The 18686-nt window shown below is 48.7% G+C and overlaps 1 protein-coding gene across 1 annotated transcript; it reads right to left on the bottom strand.

Moving 5' to 3' along the window:
- Positions 1–1141: 1141 nt before the first annotated feature.
- On the bottom strand, positions 1142–4064 carry LOC117836243 (serine carboxypeptidase-like 17). Its single transcript, XM_034715633.2, has 13 exons — positions 3783–4064; positions 3471–3696; positions 3247–3369; positions 3052–3154; positions 2934–2971; positions 2745–2846; positions 2569–2649; positions 2310–2465; positions 2095–2166; positions 1899–2023; positions 1707–1820; positions 1480–1525; positions 1142–1381 (listed from the first exon to the last, which is right to left on the bottom strand). The coding sequence occupies exons 1-13, from the start codon at positions 3968–3970 to the stop codon at positions 1298–1300; spliced, it is 1458 nt and encodes a 485-aa protein (XP_034571524.1). The 5' UTR covers positions 3971–4064; the 3' UTR covers positions 1142–1297.
- Between the last annotated feature and the right edge of the window lie 14622 nt (positions 4065–18686).

Raw genomic sequence — 18686 nt, forward strand, 5'->3', positions numbered from 1 at the left:
CTCCCCTTCTCTCCGGCGGTGGCCCCTCCCCTCCCGGCCGGATGTGGCGGCGGGCGGCAGCAGGCGAGCCGGCGTGGTGGCGGGCGGCAGCGGGCGAGGCGGCGGGCGGCGGCAGCGGGCGAGGCGGCGGGCGGCGGCAACAGGCGAGGCGGCGTGGTGGCGGGCGGCAGCGGGCGAGGCGGCGTGGTGGCGGGCGGAAGCGGGCGAGGTGGCGTGGTGGCCAGCGTGGCGGCCGGTGGCGGCGTGGTGGCCGTGGCCGGCGGCCGGCGGCCGGTGTTTTTGTTTTTATTTTTTATTTTTTCCGAAAATGTTTACCGAGTGCTTTTTGACACTCGGCAAACCATTTGCCGAGTGCCCGACGTTCGACACTCGGCAACTCCACTGTTTGCCGTAGAGAAGTTCACCGAGTGTGGTTCATCGAGTGTTACACTCGGCAAAGAGTTTGCCGAGTGTTTTTGGCCTTCGCCGAGTGCCTGGGGCACTCGGCAAACTTCCTGTTTCCGGTAGTGACCGTACTATATAAAAAATATTGGGTTTGTTTGTTTGAGCTTAATTCCGGGCAACTTCTCACCATGGAAAGTAAGAAGTTCAAACAAACAGCAAACTTGTCGTGCAGTTTCCGAAAAGTTGAAAGCCTAAAAAAGTTGAATTTATATGAAAAGCTGGAATTTGCGAGTTTTTCGTAATCTTTTGAGCTCAGATTGCTAAACATATCTTATAAAAGCTAAAAGCCAGCAACAGCTTACCCTTTCATAAAGGTTCAAACAAGCAAACCTAAAAACTTGAGCGTCCATTTGTTCCCGGAGGTACAGTATAAGTCACCAGAGTGGTAGGTAACACACATTTAAATAAAATATAGTAAATATTACTGATCTTCGTCGCTGCAAACTGTCCAAATGGATACAGCCTTAATTGAAAGAGAGTGCGAGGAGACAGATGCAAATGGTTTGGGTCAGAAGAAACAATCACTACTGGATTCGAAACTAATCCCACCCGTTTTATTTTAAACGGCCAAGGGGGTTGCATGCTTTATTCTTTTTGTCCAGTAATGGTCGACAGTGTTTAGGTCTAACAGGAGGGGGGGGTTTTTTTGCCAAGAGTGAAGATGAATCGCCAACAGCCAACCAACACTCTTGAAAGGTTAATAAATAATAACGCCTTCGTTGATTTCTCAACTAAGAAAACATAATGTTAACTTACAACCCCCTGAGTATGGGGCAAAACATTTGATTTGTGGGCTTGTATGGCATTCCTTGCTTCATCCGAATTCAAATCGAGATGCAACCCAGTAGGCACATCAGAGAGGCTCATTGGTCAGCCACCTTTTCGCAGCAACAAAGCATTCTTTAGGCCTGTTGTCTGAAACAATATGGCGACCACCCTGCATCCACAGCCAAAATATAAAGGTGTTGTTAAGTATGCCATGCATATACACTATGCATCTGAATCTGATTAGCCCACCCAATCCGTAAGACGAACCTTTATTGTTGCAAAGGTTAGATTGTTGGCGTACGTTATTGTGAATCTGGCCAAAACAAAGCATGACATGCATTGCTCGTTAGATTGATCTATACCAAAATTAGCGTAAAATTCAGAATCTCGCAAGAGTCCACATCCACAATAAAGTTGTCAAATGATAGTCTAATAACGACGCAACAGATTGATTGGGGGATAAAAGACTAGGGCATCAGAACAACATGACAGACCCTGCAGCTTGACCATCAAGGTGCCACGCCCTCCAGTCTTCAGCAATGGAGAAGTTGAAGGATCTTATCCATGCATGTGTGCCCGAGAAGGGTACGGTGAGGTCATGGTCTCCGCTGCAAGGCTCAAATAATGGTGACATACACATAAGAAATTAAGAATGATCCTACTGAATCACTAGCTTATGTTTTCACCTGTACACAAGAGCGCGGTATCCCCTGGTGGTCAGTTTGAAATGGTATCCTACGCTGCTTGGCAGATCAAACGTGTAAGGAAGTTCTCCTTTAGGTTTGCACCTTATCCACTCCTTCACTGTTCCCTATTATTAGTGCTATCCTTGGGTCATTAGAACTTCAATTTCAAAAGGTAAGAAAGTATTAAAAACATTACCTCCTTGATCCCGAGAGCTGCTCTGGTGGCATTGTCGTTAGCCCAAATGTACGACGGGTTGTAGCGGTACTTCTGTGTGTTTCAAAAAAAAGAGCAATTTTTAGGCAGCCATTGGTAGTGAACAAGAGAGATTAACTACTTATTTCGCTTTTGGCCTACATCTGCATAAAAAGAATTGAGTGAACAATCATCAGGGCAAAGCTAGGTTGACTTACAATACAACCAAAAGGAGGTTCTTCAGGTGGGCCATCACTAAGTTCATAGTGTTCCTCTGCTAGAGACTTTCTTCTTAGGGCATCTCTCCTTGGTTTGGGTGAAGCAGAGGGGCATACTGGGTCCAATATGCCTTCATTATCAACTTCTGACATGAGCTGTGAAGACGATATAAGGATTAAGGAATGCTAAACTAGCCTTAGTGGACGATATATATGTACAGAAAGTAAGTGTTTAGACAGGATAATAAATAAAGCTTACATCATTAATAGTTTGCACAACACCAGCACAGAGTTTGTTTGTGGAGTTTACGTAATCTCCTCTACAGTTTATGAGGGCAGCCTTGGACAAGAAAAGGGAAAGAAAGGGGAATCAGAAGTATGCAGTGGTGTTATTGCAGTATTGCTATGCTGCAGCCTCTGAGAAGGAATAAGCACCTCGTAAATTTGGTCAGAAATTATTCCGAATGAATGACAGTATGGAATTCTGGAGTTATCATCAATCTTATCTCCTGTGAGAGGATTGCCGACTAGATAGCCCTGCATACAGAAAACGATGTGTGTGACATAATTAATCGTATTTTAACCAATTGGTAATTGTTTATTTATCTGCTAGAAATTACGTGCCTTGAGGTTGATAAGTGGATACTGCATTTCTTCAATACCTAGAGCATGGGACAGTGTTAGTTAGCACTATGAATCGTCCAGGAAATGAGGGAAACTGGTATCGCAAAACAAATGGTACCTTCTGAAACATGCTGCGCAATAAGAGGAGTCATCTTCCCGGCATACGAGTCTCCGCCAAGGTAGAAAGGATTTGAAAGATACCTTGGGTGATCATCAAACCACTGTACAAGCAGAATTTTAGAAGCATGCATGCTCAATATGTATTTTCGTCTTCAGTTCTTCAATCAATGCTGAGCTTGTTGTGTTCCCCAACCTTTCTCAGAAATGTCAGGACTTGCAAAGAAGCCGAGATGTCTCCCACATTGTAGCCTTTGGGATCGCGCGCATATGAAAACCCAGTGCCGACAGGCGAGTCGACGAAGATAATGCTTGCCACCTGATGACGTTCGATCAAATGGTTCATCAAGTAGCAGCCTCGAGAGGAAGGTCGTGTGAAGATATTATATATAGAAAAAAAAAGTAGGATCTCACTCTCACCTGCGTCAAGGAATAGGGATTACGGACCAGCTGCGGCAACGTGCCGTCGTACCGTCTCTCGACAAACTTGAGGGGGCCAATCTGGAAGGCGAGGGCGCTGAAGGCCGAGCACCCGGGCCCGCCCGAGTGCCACAGGAGCAGGGGGTCCGTGCTGGGGCTCCGCTCCGACTCCACGAAGTAGTAGAAGAGCTCGGCGCCCCCCGTCGCGTCGCCCAAGCCCACGTACCTGACACGCGTGTGCAGGGTCATCGAAGCAAGAAGGGCAGAGCATGCTGGCGCCGAGGGCAGAGGGAAGAGCATGCTTATTATTACCCGGTCTCCATGTAGAAGGGCAGAGGGCCATTGAACCCCGGCAGGCGGGTGACCACCGTCGCCGAACGGGTGAGCGGCAGCGGCGGCGCAAGGAGAAGGCAGGCGACGAGCCGCAGGAGCAGAGAGGGGTGGCGGCGGTGTCCGGCGGCATGGACGACGCGAGGTTCCAAGGGCATTATTTTCTTCATGGTCGCCGTCTTCGTTTTCTATATGCTCCAAGAGCTTCGGGTTTTGCTATGTTTGTTGTGCCCTTGTGCCTAGCGCATTATGCGTCGGATTATATATGCACGGCCGGGGAAGAAAGAAAGAAAGAGACCGAGGCCTAAATTTGCCTAAATTTCTTTGTACGACTTCTAAATTCTTTCCTCGAAATTAAAGAAAAGGTTTTCTGTACTACCTCCGCCCTCCGTTCACCTAAAGTGACCTTCCGGCCACGAATTTTAGCTTTGTGGGTTATGGCCTACTAGCTCATTTTAGATGTCTGATGAAACGTCACCTTTTACTAAAAGAAGGGATCGGAGTATTGTCCAGCCCTACGGTCTTTGTCGTCTGTCATTAGTGTCCTACAGGGACAGTGTCGCTGGCAGTGTCCACCGCGAGATGGGCCACGCCACTCACGTGCTCACAGTGGCTTAGTAGTTGGTACGCACGGCCACAGCCCACAGGTGAAAGGGCGGTCAGCAAACTTACACGTCCTCTTCTTCTCGAGCCTTTTGGTCGCGCCTATAACAACTTAACGCTCTCATGGAGGAAAGGATGCTTCGGGGTCACTGTTTTCTTCAAACTCCCTTCTCAAAACTATGTACGAAGCATGGCACTTTCTAATCTTAGAACAAAGCTTGGGGACTCTCCATGTGTGGTCGAGTTTTTCGTTTTCACTGGATTCATCTTGTGTCTGCACGTAGGAATAGTTGAATGCCATCTGCTTCTCTCTCTCTTCTTTTTTGAAACGATCGTATGCTTCTCCATCTCCGTCTTGATTTTTTTTTGAAAGATACCGTCTTCATTATTGGGCAGAGGCTTTATTGGGACCGTGACATGGGGAAAATTAAGGACGACGAAAACACTCATGAATTCAATTATTTCTTGAATATATACTAGAGCTGCATGGATCTGGAATAAATTCAGAAAAATGTGAGCACCAGTGCTGAGTCGAGAACTTAAATCCACATGAACAGATTTCACCCTAAGATATCTTACCGGCTGAACTACGCTCAGTTCGCAACAGCACGCGAGCTCTAGCTAGCTCTCTTTGCGCCAGTTGTCCAGTCCTACGCTCCTTCGTTTGTCATACAGCTGGATATCATCCTACTCGCACGATCCTACCACACACAAAGGACGCCTCATGCATGGCCCATGATCACGACCCATGGGGACAGCCAGCATGGCGTGCGCACGTTATGCAGTTCTGTTGTTTCCTGCTAGACCTACCTCCACTTGATTGTTAGTACTTCTGATTTCTCCTCGGTTTTTGTTTTCCCCTCGATACAGTCTCGTAGAGATTTGATGGGGGTTGGGTTGCATTAAGGAGTAGGGTTGATCGCTTGATCGTATAGATTTGATGGGATGGGTGGGGGTTGCAATAAGAGTAGGATCGGGATCATCGGGTTGGATACTTGGATCTCGATTTAATTTTGCAACCGATGCGAATTGCAGGGGCACGGTGCTGAGGAGGAGCAAAAGGCAACGAGGAAAGAAGGATGCCAAAGCGGCGGCCGTCCGGTGATCTTGTCCGTCCCCTGCGGCCCCGCAAATCCTCCCCTGCAGCGGCACCTTTACCTCATCTTCGATGACTGGTTCGCGGGATACAGTATCCGCAAGGTAGACCTGCATGATCAGCCGCCGGCAACTGACGACGTCTCAGCCGAAGGGGCCGCGACCGATGCCACGACCGGCCACACCACGCGGCAGCGGCGCACGCCGCCGGTCGACTTCCGCGTGAACTCGCCGCGTGGGCTGCCCATGTTGTTGGAGGGAATGGCCCTGGTCTTGTGTGAAAGCTTAAGATCTGCTTGTAAATAATGAGCCTATTCGCTTCAGTTTATTCTGCCGGCTTATCAGTCACCAAACAGTTTTTTTCTCTCACAATAAATCAGCCGTTTTAGCTTTTCAGCCGGCTTATAAGCTGAAGCGAACAGCCTGAATGTACCCACTAGGGTAAATCGAAAATTATCATCCCCTCCCTTCTCTGCATAAAGTACCCAAAAGGATATGAGACACTTGAGCTCTTCTCACTTGCTCTTATATTTTTACACCTTCATCCCTCTTATTTCTACCCCTCTACCCTCCTTCTTTCCTTTTCCCCTTATTTGGAGACATTTGACGCCCACCGCATGTTTGGCTCGAGGAAAAAATCTGGAGAGAGAAAAGCTTTGGCCCACGCGTCTACCTCTTCAGCCGGCCATCAAACCAGTGCGCCTCCATTTCGGCGGGTCACCATTCGGCCCATACGCGCTGACCTCTTCGACAGGCCACTCTTTCGGCCTAATACGGGTCACGCCAACACCTTCGTTCAATAGCCACGAGAGGCTCGGGTACGTGTACGTGGCGCACAGGCCCAGGTACGCAGTACTAGCCAACCAAGTCGCTGAAAATGGTAAAAAAAAGAAAAGAAAAGCAGCAGCCGAGGGGTTTCCGCCACGTTAAGCTCTTCGTCCTTGTACTAGCATTTGTGCTCTGATTATTTTCAATACTAAACTTTTACGTTACTTTGGCCTAGACAATAAATCTCGGCGTATTCTCCTTTTCTTTACTGCCAAGCTCAGCATGCAAATTATTTAATTGACTTGCATGACACGATCGTTTCCTGGTACCCGTAACAAGGTAGATAGGTAGTAGCTACGATCATTTCCAGCTTTCTTGGGTAACTTTTTAAGCAGCACAGCACTAGTCCATCGGTTATTTCGGACCAGACGATGCCCCCTTCGGACAGTCATGGGCCGCGGCAAAGACAAGGCCCGTTAAGGCGTCGGCACGCACTATTTGATCGATTTTTCACCCTTCGGAATCATTCGACCTTTGGAATCGTCTCGGTCGAATTTCGTCTGACTCCGGCTTCGTCACCGACAGTGTTTGGCTTAAGGAACTTCATCGTCTACTTGGCCTTCATCGCCGACGGTATTCGGCTGGAGGAATATTGTTGACTACTTCGTCGTCCACTCCGCCTTCATCGAACTCAATCTTCGTCGCTAATAAGTGTTCGGCTCGAGGGACTTTATCAACTATTTTGTCGTCGACTCGTACTTTGTCGACTACTTCGTCATCCACTTCGCCTTCATCACCAACTCAGCCTTCGTTGCTGTTGTTGCCAAGATTTGCGGATCAAGACTTAGACTAGTAAATTTCTTTTATGCGCGCAAGGCTTCGGATGGTGGCGTGGGAGACACAGGGTTAGACTGGTTCGGGCGAAAGAGGCCCTATGTCCAGTATCGAGGATGCTCGTGTTGCCCATGCGGGGTTCTGTAGTAGGGGTTACAGGTGGACGAGAGAGGGAACTGATCCCAGATCTCTTGTGTGCTTGTGCTCTAAGGGAATGTAAGAATGTGCTGCTGGCTTGAGGAAAAAAGTCTCTCCCGTCTCTGGTCCCCGATGCTCCTTTTATACCGTAAGGAGACCGCCGGGTCACAGGTGAGACCGGGTGTGGAGAACAGTAAAGAGTTAAACACAGCTGGGTAAAAAGTACAACACGAAGGGAGGAACCAAGTTCCCAGGTTCCCGGCATCCTCGCCGACCTTCGACGTCTGCCGGCGCGTATGCTGGAGGAGGGCGGCGGCGCGCCAACTGTCGTTGCGCCCTGTCAATGGCCTCCTTGGTGACTGTAGCCGCCGGGTCATGATGAGGGCGTTTCGTCGCGACTCTGGTGTCCGTTGGGAGGGACGACGGATGCCGCCGTCCTGCTGATGGCTCGCGGAGAGCGGACGTCACATCCCTGCTGCCGGGCACGCGGGGCACGAGAACGGGCGAGTCTTCCCTCTGCTCCGGGCGGCGCAGGTCATGAGTGCCTTGCGGCGAATGGAGGGAGGCCGCAGGTACTGTAGCTCGTACAGTGCGGCCGTGCATGGGTACTTGCAGTAGGTTGCGTGAGGAGCGCGATCATCCCTCTTCCTGACATACCTGCGGCGCATTTATAGCGAGATTGACAGGAGGACCCACGAGATCGGCGCCCGAGGCGGGTACTTGTTGGGCGGGCCCGAGTCAGCCCGACCCCAGATCTGCGGTCGGACGAGGCGGAGCTTGGTCTTCCGGGGGTCGGGGATGCCCGACCCCAAAATACGGGGTCGGGCAAGGCGGAGTGCAGTCTTCAAGGGGTCGGGAGCGTCCGATCCCGGGTCTCCGGTCGGGCGAGGCGGAGCGTGGCCTTCAAGGGGTCGGGAGCGTCCGACCCCAGGACTCCTGGTCGAGCGAGGCGGAACGTGGCCTCTCCCTTCCATGTTGGGCCGACGGCAATTTTGCGATCTTAGATGGGCCTGGGCATTCGTGACTGTTGCTTTAAGCGGCATTAGGAGGCCGTTAATATTTCCCTCCGACAGTTGCTGACAAGTGTTCGGCATGAGAGACTTTGTCAACTACTTCGTCATCCACTCCGCTTTCATCGCTGTTGACGCCAGATTTTGACACGTATGAAATCGGCGTCAGGAAAGGAAGAAATCAGGAGATGTGGCAAGACACAAAGGTCACGGTTGGAAATCGACCGATTGGTGCTACAGTTGAGGATCGGCCGATTACCCTCCGAGGGTGGAACTCCGCCTCGCCCGACCCCGAGTCCTGGGGTCGGAGGCGCCCGACCCTTCGGGTGGAACTCCGCCTCGCCCGACCTTAGATCCCAAGGTCGGAGTAGTTGGAGCCCCCGACATGTAGGCTAAGCTTGGCTTGTAGTAGTCCCGAGTGTCGGGTAGTCGTAATGCTGTTTGAGTACTCGTCTTCTGAGGGACACGGGTGTACTGTACTCGGCTGTCCTTTGTTGATGGAGTTGGTAGAAATCGGCCGATTAGGAGGCTGGAGCAATTGGACTGGTATGGGCTTAAAGTGGACTATGAAGATAAAGAGGGAGTCAGCCCATGAGAGCATGATGATCAACTCCAGTACGAATCGTACTTGTAAATATTCGTTTTCGTTTAAATTAGAGATAGAGTTCTAGTCGGTTAAGAAATCGTTTGTAACAGGCTATAAATAGCCACCTTTATAGATCTGTAATCACCACCAAAGGCAATACAACAAACTACTATTTCCTCGCACTTACTTTCAAGCAGGCGACTTCGCCAATACTTTTCTTCTTTTTTCACGAGTTCATACGGGTTGGTGGGGTTGCATCAACTTGATCTCCGACCGATTCTGTAAGTCCCGTTTATCGAGTAATATCTAAGCTTTAACTTCGGGCGCATCGCTGTCGTTTCGTTTAGATTTATTCATTAGTTATCGATATTCACTAGAATCCTAGGTCTTGCCTGTTGTTCTAGTTTTATCACCAGTTATCCAGCTAGGAATTGGAGCTTTCAGCTTCCTTGTACTTCGTTATTCAATCTATTATTTTCTGCATAGCCGATTTAGATCTATTCCTAGTGTTGTTACTATAGCGTTGTTTAGATCACTCTAGCAATTTTCTTTACTAACGCTGCCCAGTAATCGGCCGCATTATAGCCGATTTCTTTATTACAGCATATCGGCCGATTCGCTGATAAGCTATCTCGAGATCGGAATCTTAGCCGATCGCAACCTCTGGGATCTGACACGTTTCTTTCCTTACCAATCAACAGGTCAGATTGGCTGGCACGCCGCGCGAACCGCACCAGGGCGATCACCCGAACAGGAGTTAAGCAGATTCTCCCGGGTCGTGTGTCCGACGCTGGGGATTCGATCAGCCGATTTCTAGCGCCAACAATCGCCAACTCAGCTTTCGTCACCGACAAGTGTTCAGCTCGAGGGACTTCGTCAACTTCTTCGTCGTCGACTCGTCCCAAAAGAAATAAGGTACGTTCCATTCCTCGAAAGAAAATGGTTGGGTGGCCGGTAGGGATCCAATCTGACGCCTCAAGTTTCATAACAATCTCGCGTCCGAAGGGGTCAGATCAATGCTCTACAAACCCACAGTTTTGCAGTCAAGAGCGTTGAGCTAAACGTTTCAGTTAATGCACTAATCCTCTATTTTTTGCAGACAGTATCCTTTGAATATTTTTAGACCTTGCGTTCAGTATAATTTTACACGTTCACGTACTACTTTGAACGTCAGTTCCCTTGCATATCTGCTTTACAGTAAACACGTGTTAAGACGGTTCTGATTCTAAAAGATAAACCCTGCCAGCTAATTGCACGATACATTTTCAATCAATAATATTATGTATGTTGTTGTTATGATTAATCGTCCCAAAGTTGTACCTGTTAGCAAGTTCTACAGGTAAAATGTCACAAATCTCTACATTGAATCTCGACGCCACTACCAGCTGATGGGCTTCGGTACACTCATGTCGGTGGCCTTCGTCCCCCCGAGGCCGAAACAAGGCAAGAAATGCGACCAGCCAGGTTTGGCCTTTTCGGCCCATGTAGGCAGCCATTTCGGCAACCCCTTCGGAGGCCTGAAGAAACAAGCAAAGAGATGTTGGGCTTCGTCCTTTTCGACCCACGCCGCAACCCTTCCGAGGAGGCACAAGCTGGGTCGACGAAGCCCAACTGCAACTACATCCGCTCATCGGCCAGTCACGCATGGGCCGATGGCCCCTTGGGAGTTCCAGCTCGGCCGGCCACTTACTTCTACCGCCAAGCAGTTCGCCGGCCCAAATGCATGCCTACAAATCAGCCATCAAGGTGGCAGACCTCGTCGTCGGTTGGGCCTCGATCATCAAATTTGGGCCATGGTTTCCGTAATCCGTCGGCGAACTTTTTATATTTTATATTTTTTATTTTAGCATTTTGCAAAAATATATAGTCAAACAAAAAAATTGTAAAAATAGGCTATTGTTGCCGGCCCAGCCGGCGACAAGAGGTGCACCCCTCCGCACCATACTTTCAAAAAATTATAACTAATTTATATCAACTCAGATGGAGATAAACTTTATATAAAACTTGTAGATCTCGATGATATCTATAACTTTGTAGTTATTTTTTTTTTTCATTTGATGTCATATTGATCCTCAAATAATCGATACAAGTTTCAGATCTAAAATTCAATCTTTAGATCTGAAACTTGTGTCGATTATTTCAGCAATTAAAGGATCCAGTCGGTGGTAAGACCCTTCCACCAGCCCAACCGCCGCCTGGGCCGGCGATAAGGCCCTTCCGCCGGCTGGGCAGGCGACAATAATCTAATTTTACAATTTTTTCATCCGACTAATTGAAAAAAATATATATAAAAATAAAAAAATTCTCCGTCGGCACTACGCGCATCGCTTCGGCCTCCATGGGTGTGCCCATTAGACCTCTTCGGCCAGGCGTACGAAGGCCCAGGTAGGCAACAACTACCGTACCACTTTGGTGAGTTTGGTTTAGCACAAACATCAGGAGCCGAGGGGTTCCGACTCGGTGAACCTCGTCTCACGGAGGCACCCTCGGATAGTCAAAGGTGGAATCCTCAATTGCTGTCAGACGCTAATAGCTTTCTTTATTCTCCGTATTTGCATCATGCACAAACGTTTTGGTTAGTATATGCATACCCACAGTTCGCTTTTCAAGGAACAGTTTCTTTTAATTCCGAAGCTCATGCATGAACAGCTTTAATATCTGCATCTCGGCAAGGATGTAGTGCTTGACTTTGCTTAAATTCCTACCTCATTGAATAATCAACAAAGGGCCTGCTTCGTGATACTCAAAAGCGACACAGCTGGGTCCTTTTGTTCTGTTCGGTCACTCTACAGTGCCGAAGGGGCCCAGCAAAGAAATCAACCATTAAACTGTATGTCTCAGTTAAAGCTCTAATCCCCTGTCTTGCAGAATGTATCCTTTGAATGTCTATTAATTCGAATGTAGCGTGCATTTATAATATTCTTTACACTGTTTGCATACTAATTTAATATCAGCTTTGTTACACAATTACTCCGAATGGGAGATATGTTCACATTACGTGCACCTTCATGCATTATACTGTTATTTTACAACATTACTTGCTTCGGGTCTACGTATTGGTTATCTACTAACAAACTTTTTCAGATAAGTGACGAAGTACCCTTCGTCCGAGATAACAAACCAATCTTTGGACTACGTATGAGTGTGGAAAGTGAGTTTTTCACTGTCTATTTTTCGGTTGATTATTGAAAGTCATCAAGTTATTCATCATGGACACTTGGGTTTTTACGGGAAACGTTTCCCCTTCGGCGAGCCAGCCGTAACTGCAAAGACATCACTCAAGCTTGCTGGGCTTCGGAAAACCAAAGCCCATCTAATCAATCCCCTCGGTCCAGTTGATAACTCTTACGGCCCACTCACAACCCCTTCGGAGCCCGCCCAGGTATTTACGAGGCCCACGTCGCGCTCCCTTCAGTCATTTTCTGAACCGAGGTGTCACCTTGCAGAGAGCGCCTGAGCATGTCCTTGTCAGCTCTTAGATCTCGAGCATGCAGACACGTTATAGATTTCATATTGATTATTTATTATTTCATGGTGCTCATGCCGGGTTTTTTTAAGTACTTCGGAATATATATGTGTGCCTGCCATTGAGATTTCGCAGGCTCTCAGCAAGACTCTATGACCGTTCGGTCTCAGCTAGTCTCCCTCGGTTGGGTTTTTCACGAGGGTAGAATGCAGGCAGTTCACTCGCCGGGCATTTTGTAGCTTCGGCGTCAGCATCTGTCTGGCTTCCGGCGCAAGTTGGGCTCCGTTTGATTGGGCTCGTCATCCGTGTAGTTGGGTTTCGGCCAATACACTCGCGAACCGGCGGGCTTTCAGCGCGAGAAAGGAACCTCGCCTTGTTACGAAATAAACTCTCGCAAGTGATCTACGCCTTCTACACGAAATCTACTCACATTCGACACGAAGTCACTCACTTTCTACAACGGGCCGACTAAGGGCCAAACTAAATGAAAGCCGCACGATTTTTCCGTTGGCGGCAAAATCTACGACTTTATACTTAGAGGTGAATCTCTCACCTGGGGCTTCCACCTTTGGCATTAACAGTGTTCTATTAAAGTATATTCGTGCATCAAGTTACAAACCCTTCAGGTATCATGCATGTTTCACTTGCTCATGAGCTAAGGCTCTAAAAATGCACTTCATGTGCAAGAAACCACCATTGTGTGCCGTGGTTTCGGTCGCAATTCACATACACCATACTTCTCACTCTTTGCTTGTGGGCAAAAGAGGCTATTTTTATGCTTCTTGGTTTTTGCTTTTCTCACTAACATGCAGGTTTGACCAATCTTTGTAAGTATCTCTTCAGCTTCATAAGCTAACCCTACGCATGAAATATTGTGTTTCTTGAATGCAGGACCAGCTAGCACATGTAAGTATCTTACTATCACCTCAGTTTTATTTCTGCATAATTGGTTTTGTCTCTTACCCTTCGTTTTGGAAGTCTTTACTTATTTGTGCATAATCGGTTTTGTCTCTTACCCTTCATTTTGGAAGTCTTTACTTAATATAGTGCTCACACTAACCCTTCGTATGGAAGGATTTTTTAGGATGACCCTTCTCACCAAGGTAAGGAATTCCAATGTGTTTGCCCTCTGTTTTCATATGTTCGTATACGCTCATCTCAAATGTGCTACGTGCCTATTCTTAATTCTGCTTTCTATCCCATTCACATCGAGAGGATGCATGGAAGTATCATGTTTTGTATGCGCACTTCACCACATTTCTTGCAGGATATTGCTTTCGGGTTATCGGTTTTCTCCCCCGAAGCTAATGGTTCCGCGGTTATCTTATTGTGTTATTGATTTGGAAATGGCTATGCCATATCAATTGGTTTTATGTATCTACTGGACTTCATCGATTGATTGGCTTCCGGGAATTCTATTGGACTCTGGTATCATTGGATTTCATTTATCTCATGAAGCTTTTGTCACGCAAAGACGAGAGACTGAACTGAAGGGTATCCTTCACTTTATCTTGCCAACCCTTTATTCTCACCCTCATGCAAAAAGCATCCATTCATTCATACATTCATTTCATACATGCAAGCATTGCATTGCATTGCACCGAAGCATGGAGCCGAGAGCGTTCACGCTTAAGACTCTATCGTGCAAGATGCCGAAGAGCCATAGAGCCGAGAGCACCTACGTTGAGACCTCTATGAAGTGATAATGCCATAGAGTAAACGCCAAGTGTATATGAATGGCTGTATATGCCAAAGAGTGGTTGTAAATGCCGAAAGGGTCCTGAAAAATCATAACGCCAAGCGCGATTGCATATTTTTGAGCATAGAAGCTAGGAAAGGCATGCTCTACTTTTATCTAATTCATAGCTTTCCTTAAACAAAGAAAGTTTCATTGATTCTTGCAAGAAAAATCTACTTCGTCGTCTACTTCACTGTCGACTCCGCCTTCGTCGCCGACAGTGTTCGGCTCGAGGGACTTCGTCTTCTACTCCACCTTTGTCACCGATGGTATTCGGCTCGAGGGACTCTATCGACTCGGCCTTCGTCGTACTACTTCGTCGTTGGCTCATACTACATCTCCGCCTTCGTCGCCGCCAGTGTTCGGCTCGAGGGGCTCGTCAACTACTTCGTCGTCGACTGCTTCATCGTTGACTCCACCTTCATCGCCGATGGTGTTTGAGAAGAGGGGCATCATCATTTACATCATCGTAGACTTCGACATTGACCACCACTTCATCTTATCTCTCAACATTGATTTGAGGGCTGGGAAAGATTGAACTTAGAGCCTTCATCGCGAACACTGGCCAAGAGGGGCTACGATGGTGTCGGGATGAACGGCATCACCCCGAAGGATAAAGGTTTTGCTCGGTGCTCGTGACCAAAGACGAGGGGCTTCATCGTCTACTTCGCCGTCGGCTCTACTACTTCGTCGTCCACTCGTACTACTTGGTCGTCGACTCAGCCTTCGTCATCAACTCGTACTTCATCGTCGACTGCTTTGTCATCGGCTCGTACTATTTCGTTGTCAACTCGGCCTTCGTCGTCAACTCGGTCTTCGTCGCTGATAGTGTTTGGCCCTCGTCGTCGACTGGTACTACTTCATCATTGACTACTTCGTCATCAACTCGGCCTTTGTCGTCAACTCGGTCTTCGTCGCCGACAGGGTTCGGCTCGAGGGACTTCGTCACCTATTGTCGGTGACGAAGAGGGAAGAAAAGAAGCTTTGGGAACAAAGACCTCCTCGGCAACAACAAAGCTTCTGGCTATCTCCATCGCCAAAGATTCTCTTCTTCATCAAAACTGAAGGCAACCATTTCTCCATTCCATTTTTTCCCACTGGATTTTTAGAATGAAGTTTTTAGTGAGGGGTACGGTCACGAGGGTGTTCCTCAGGACCGAAGTTATAGGAAGGTCTTCCACCCTGAGTGGTTGGCCAATCTTGTGCTGGTGAAGAAGAAGAATGGCTCATGGCGCATGGTATGGACTACACAAGCCTGAACAAAGCATGCCCCAAGGTGCCGTACCCGTTGCCTCGCATCGACTCGACCACGGGATGCGAGATCCTTTGCTTCCTCGACACCTACTCGGGCTACCACCAGATCGCAATGGAGTCCAACCAGCTCGCGACCTCCTTTATCACTCCATTCGGCGCGTACTGCTACGTCATGATGTCGTTCGGGCTCAAGAATGTGGGCTTCACATACCAGAGGTGCATGAACCGCTGCCTTGACCACCTACCTGGTCAGGGATAGGGATACAGTGGAGGTCTACATTGACGACATCATCATCAAATCCCGCAAGACAGAGCAGCTCATCGCCAACCTGAGAGACACGTTTGAGTGCCTCCACTGCTACAACATTGAACTCAACCTGAAGCACTTTCCCATGTATAATTTCGTGGTACCTTCAATTCCAAGGACCATAAAAAATAGTAAAAACATTCAATATGAAAGGATTACGCCAGACTTATCTTCAGTGTCGTGATGTATACTACTCTTCTTTGACCACCTCTAGTGCTTCCTCTGCGCCGTAACTCTGAATAAAAGGAAACAAAATGGTTCAGCAATGACCTCGGTTTGTCCAATAATTAATAAAGATGTGACTGTACACGGACCTTCGCTTCTTCATTGTAAACTGCACTTTCAACTTTGCACTTCTGCAACAGGTTGAAGAGAAAGATCAGTCAAAACTCTTAGTGGAGTAGCACAGAAATAGGAGGTCAAATACAAGTCCTAGCTAGTGAAATGGCTCTCTTATATAGTACTGTCAGTAAGGCCAGATCCTTCAGTTCCTTTTGATGGAGAACATGGTGAAATGTTTACAGATTGAATAAGTAAGATGTCAATTTATCTTTCAACTACCGCCCTCTTTCCCTGCCAACATACCAGCAATGCTAGTGCATGGGCACAATTAAAACTAATAAGATTTTTTCTACTGAATTGGTTAATTGTAGTACCGTATGCATTACTAGGCAGTTAGTGCTATGGTCTAAACATCGCACCATAGAGCTTATATATTTATATATCAATCTAAACTACCGGTTCGTTTCTATTTTCCCGAGACTCCATCCTCCTCTTCGTCTCGCCGCACGGAGGACCGCCGGGCCTCCTACTTCGCCAACGCCCTCGCCGCCCGTCTCTCCCGTGCTGAGGTTCTCCGATCGTTTGTTGTTCCAATTCCGATGGTGGTCGTTGTTGAAGAGAAGGGGAGAAAAGAGAAGGGAGAGGAAGAGAGGAGGGGAAAAGAGAAGAGACTGTGGATCCATTTACAAAAGGGTAAAATAAACTATTCATAATAAGTCCTCATGTTTCTGAAGCTGGAGCACTGCAATCAACCAAACACGTGCAACAACTTCATATTTTCCTAAAGTTGGTGGAATGAAGCTGCAATTTTGTGAAGTAGGTGGAGTTGAGCTGTTTTTTCTAGAGTGGAGTGCTGCCAAACACTCATTAAATTAGAGAGACCTTTACCACCCCTACTTCCGGGGGACTTCATCGTCATACTCCCACCAGACAAAGTGTGAAAAATAAATTACATCACAATTCGTAGCAAGGTAATTATTTTACTAAATAGTAAATACAATATAAATCTATATACGTACTCATATACACGCACGCGCACTGAACCTACATGAACGTGCGGGTGCATCCTATCCCGTGAGCACGCTCGTGTACATTCGTAGTAAAATTTATCAAGGCAATGACATATAGCACATCGGGTTAAGCATCCGGCGCGACATATTTGTAGCGTGTATCAAATACACACCTAAAAAGGCTATCATGTGTCAAACTTGTGGCATGGCAATTGTGAATACGGAATTCAGGTGGTTGAAAACGTGCGCGTGCTCTCGGCTCGCTTACCGTGCTCCGATGGTCCTGTTCTCTCTTGGCAGCACCAGCGAGTGCGAAGCGAGGAAGTGCAAGCTTGTTGTGACAACGGCGCATCCAACGCAGACATGCCGTTGTCCCACTCAACAACTAAAGTACGAGGAACGGGTAGTTTCGTGTACCGAGTCAAACGATATCTCGGCGAGGGAGGCCGCCCGTTATTGAAGTCAAGAAAGACCTGCTCTTTTTCTTCCAAGATGGCGTCAACACATTCCGGCACTTACTTATTATAAAGAAAGAAAGAAAGAAAGAAAGAAAGAAAAACACATTCCGGCACAAATTGAGAACGACAGCTCCCGTGGCCGCGTACTCGTATCCAGAGCATCGACGTTTAACCTTGCTCACGGCCGGGGCCATGCGCGACAGAATAATTTCGCTTCACGTTTTCGAATTACAGACACTTTCAATTGCAATCGGCAGGTCTTTCGATAGAAAAGAAATAACTATCGGCAGCGAGACACAGCGACGGACGTGTACTTCAACGTATATAGTATGCTATAGGAGTCGTATTTTTCCGCTTCTTTTTTTTATCAGTACGAACAGCAGATTTTGTGCTGTGGCGCACTCAGATTTGTCCTGCCGTCCACGTTCCAGCTTCATCACAGTGCGTTTGCGCCGGCGGTGGCGTTGAGGCTAAGCCGCGACGCCGGCCCGGCGAGCCGTCCTGGCCGACGGCCCGACGGCGCAGCTCTTGCTCCGTGGCCCCATCGCCTGCGCCCGCTCCCCGTCTTCCAGTCCGAACTCGCACGCCCGGTCCTCGTCGATCCGCCCGATGGCCACGCTCTGGCTCCGCGGCCCGACGCCGCCGGGCGCCCTGGGCGGGCCAGCGCGGGAGGCTGCCCTGATGAGCTCCCGCACGTCGTCGTCGGCCCCCGCCGCCGACCGGTAGAACCCGTGGCTCTGGCACCGCGGCATCGCCACCAGCCCCACCGGGCCTCCTCCCCGGCCGCCGCCGCCCGCGCACGCCGCCATCCGGCTCACGTACAGGTCCCGCGCGCGGACGAGCACGCGGAACGGCGCGCGCGCACACCGCCCCAGCACCGCCAGCACTCGCATCCCCCGGCTCGCCGTCGCCGCCGACACCACGACCGCCATGCCCGCCTGCCGACCGCGAGGAATCGATCGATCAAACGGGTTGTTCCTTGCTTTGCTGTGTGTTGCACTTGCACCGGCCTGCTGTTTCAGGCAGCTCCCGGAGCGAGGTGGCACAGACACTTGGATGAGTTGATGCGGCAACACGACGGTTAGCTGGGGCATGATATAGGTGGATGACATGCGACTCGTTCCATTCGAGCCGGGAGGTGACGTGCTTGGATGGCTACGGATTAGGCAGGGTGAGTTCTGATTCTGACCCGATGCTCGTCTCGTTGGTTGCGCGCGACTGAGCTCGCGATGCTGGCACGACTTTGTTTCGGCCAGGGAGTCTTGCATTGGTTTGCTCTGTTCAAGTCAGGCGGGCCTTGCTTGTGTGGACTCTTGAAGTCGACGACGACGGGTTCA

The sequence above is a fragment of the Setaria viridis genome, chromosome 9 (assembly GCF_005286985.2).
Source record: "Setaria viridis chromosome 9, Setaria_viridis_v4.0, whole genome shotgun sequence".
NCBI classification, from domain to species: Eukaryota; Viridiplantae; Streptophyta; class Magnoliopsida; order Poales; family Poaceae; genus Setaria; species Setaria viridis.

Coding starts and splice junctions, on each gene's coding strand:
- LOC117836243 (XM_034715633.2), bottom strand. CDS start 3,970: ATGAAGAAAATAATGCCCTTGGAACCTCGCGTCGTCCATGCCGCCGGA. Junction 3,370..3,470: donor ATCCCTATTCCTTGACGCAG/GTGAGAGTGAGA, acceptor GAACGTCATCAG/GTGGCAAGCATTATCTTCGT. Junction 1,526..1,706: donor CTTGATGGTCAAGCTGCAGG/GTCTGTCATGTT, acceptor TGTTTTGGCCAG/ATTCACAATAACGTACGCCA.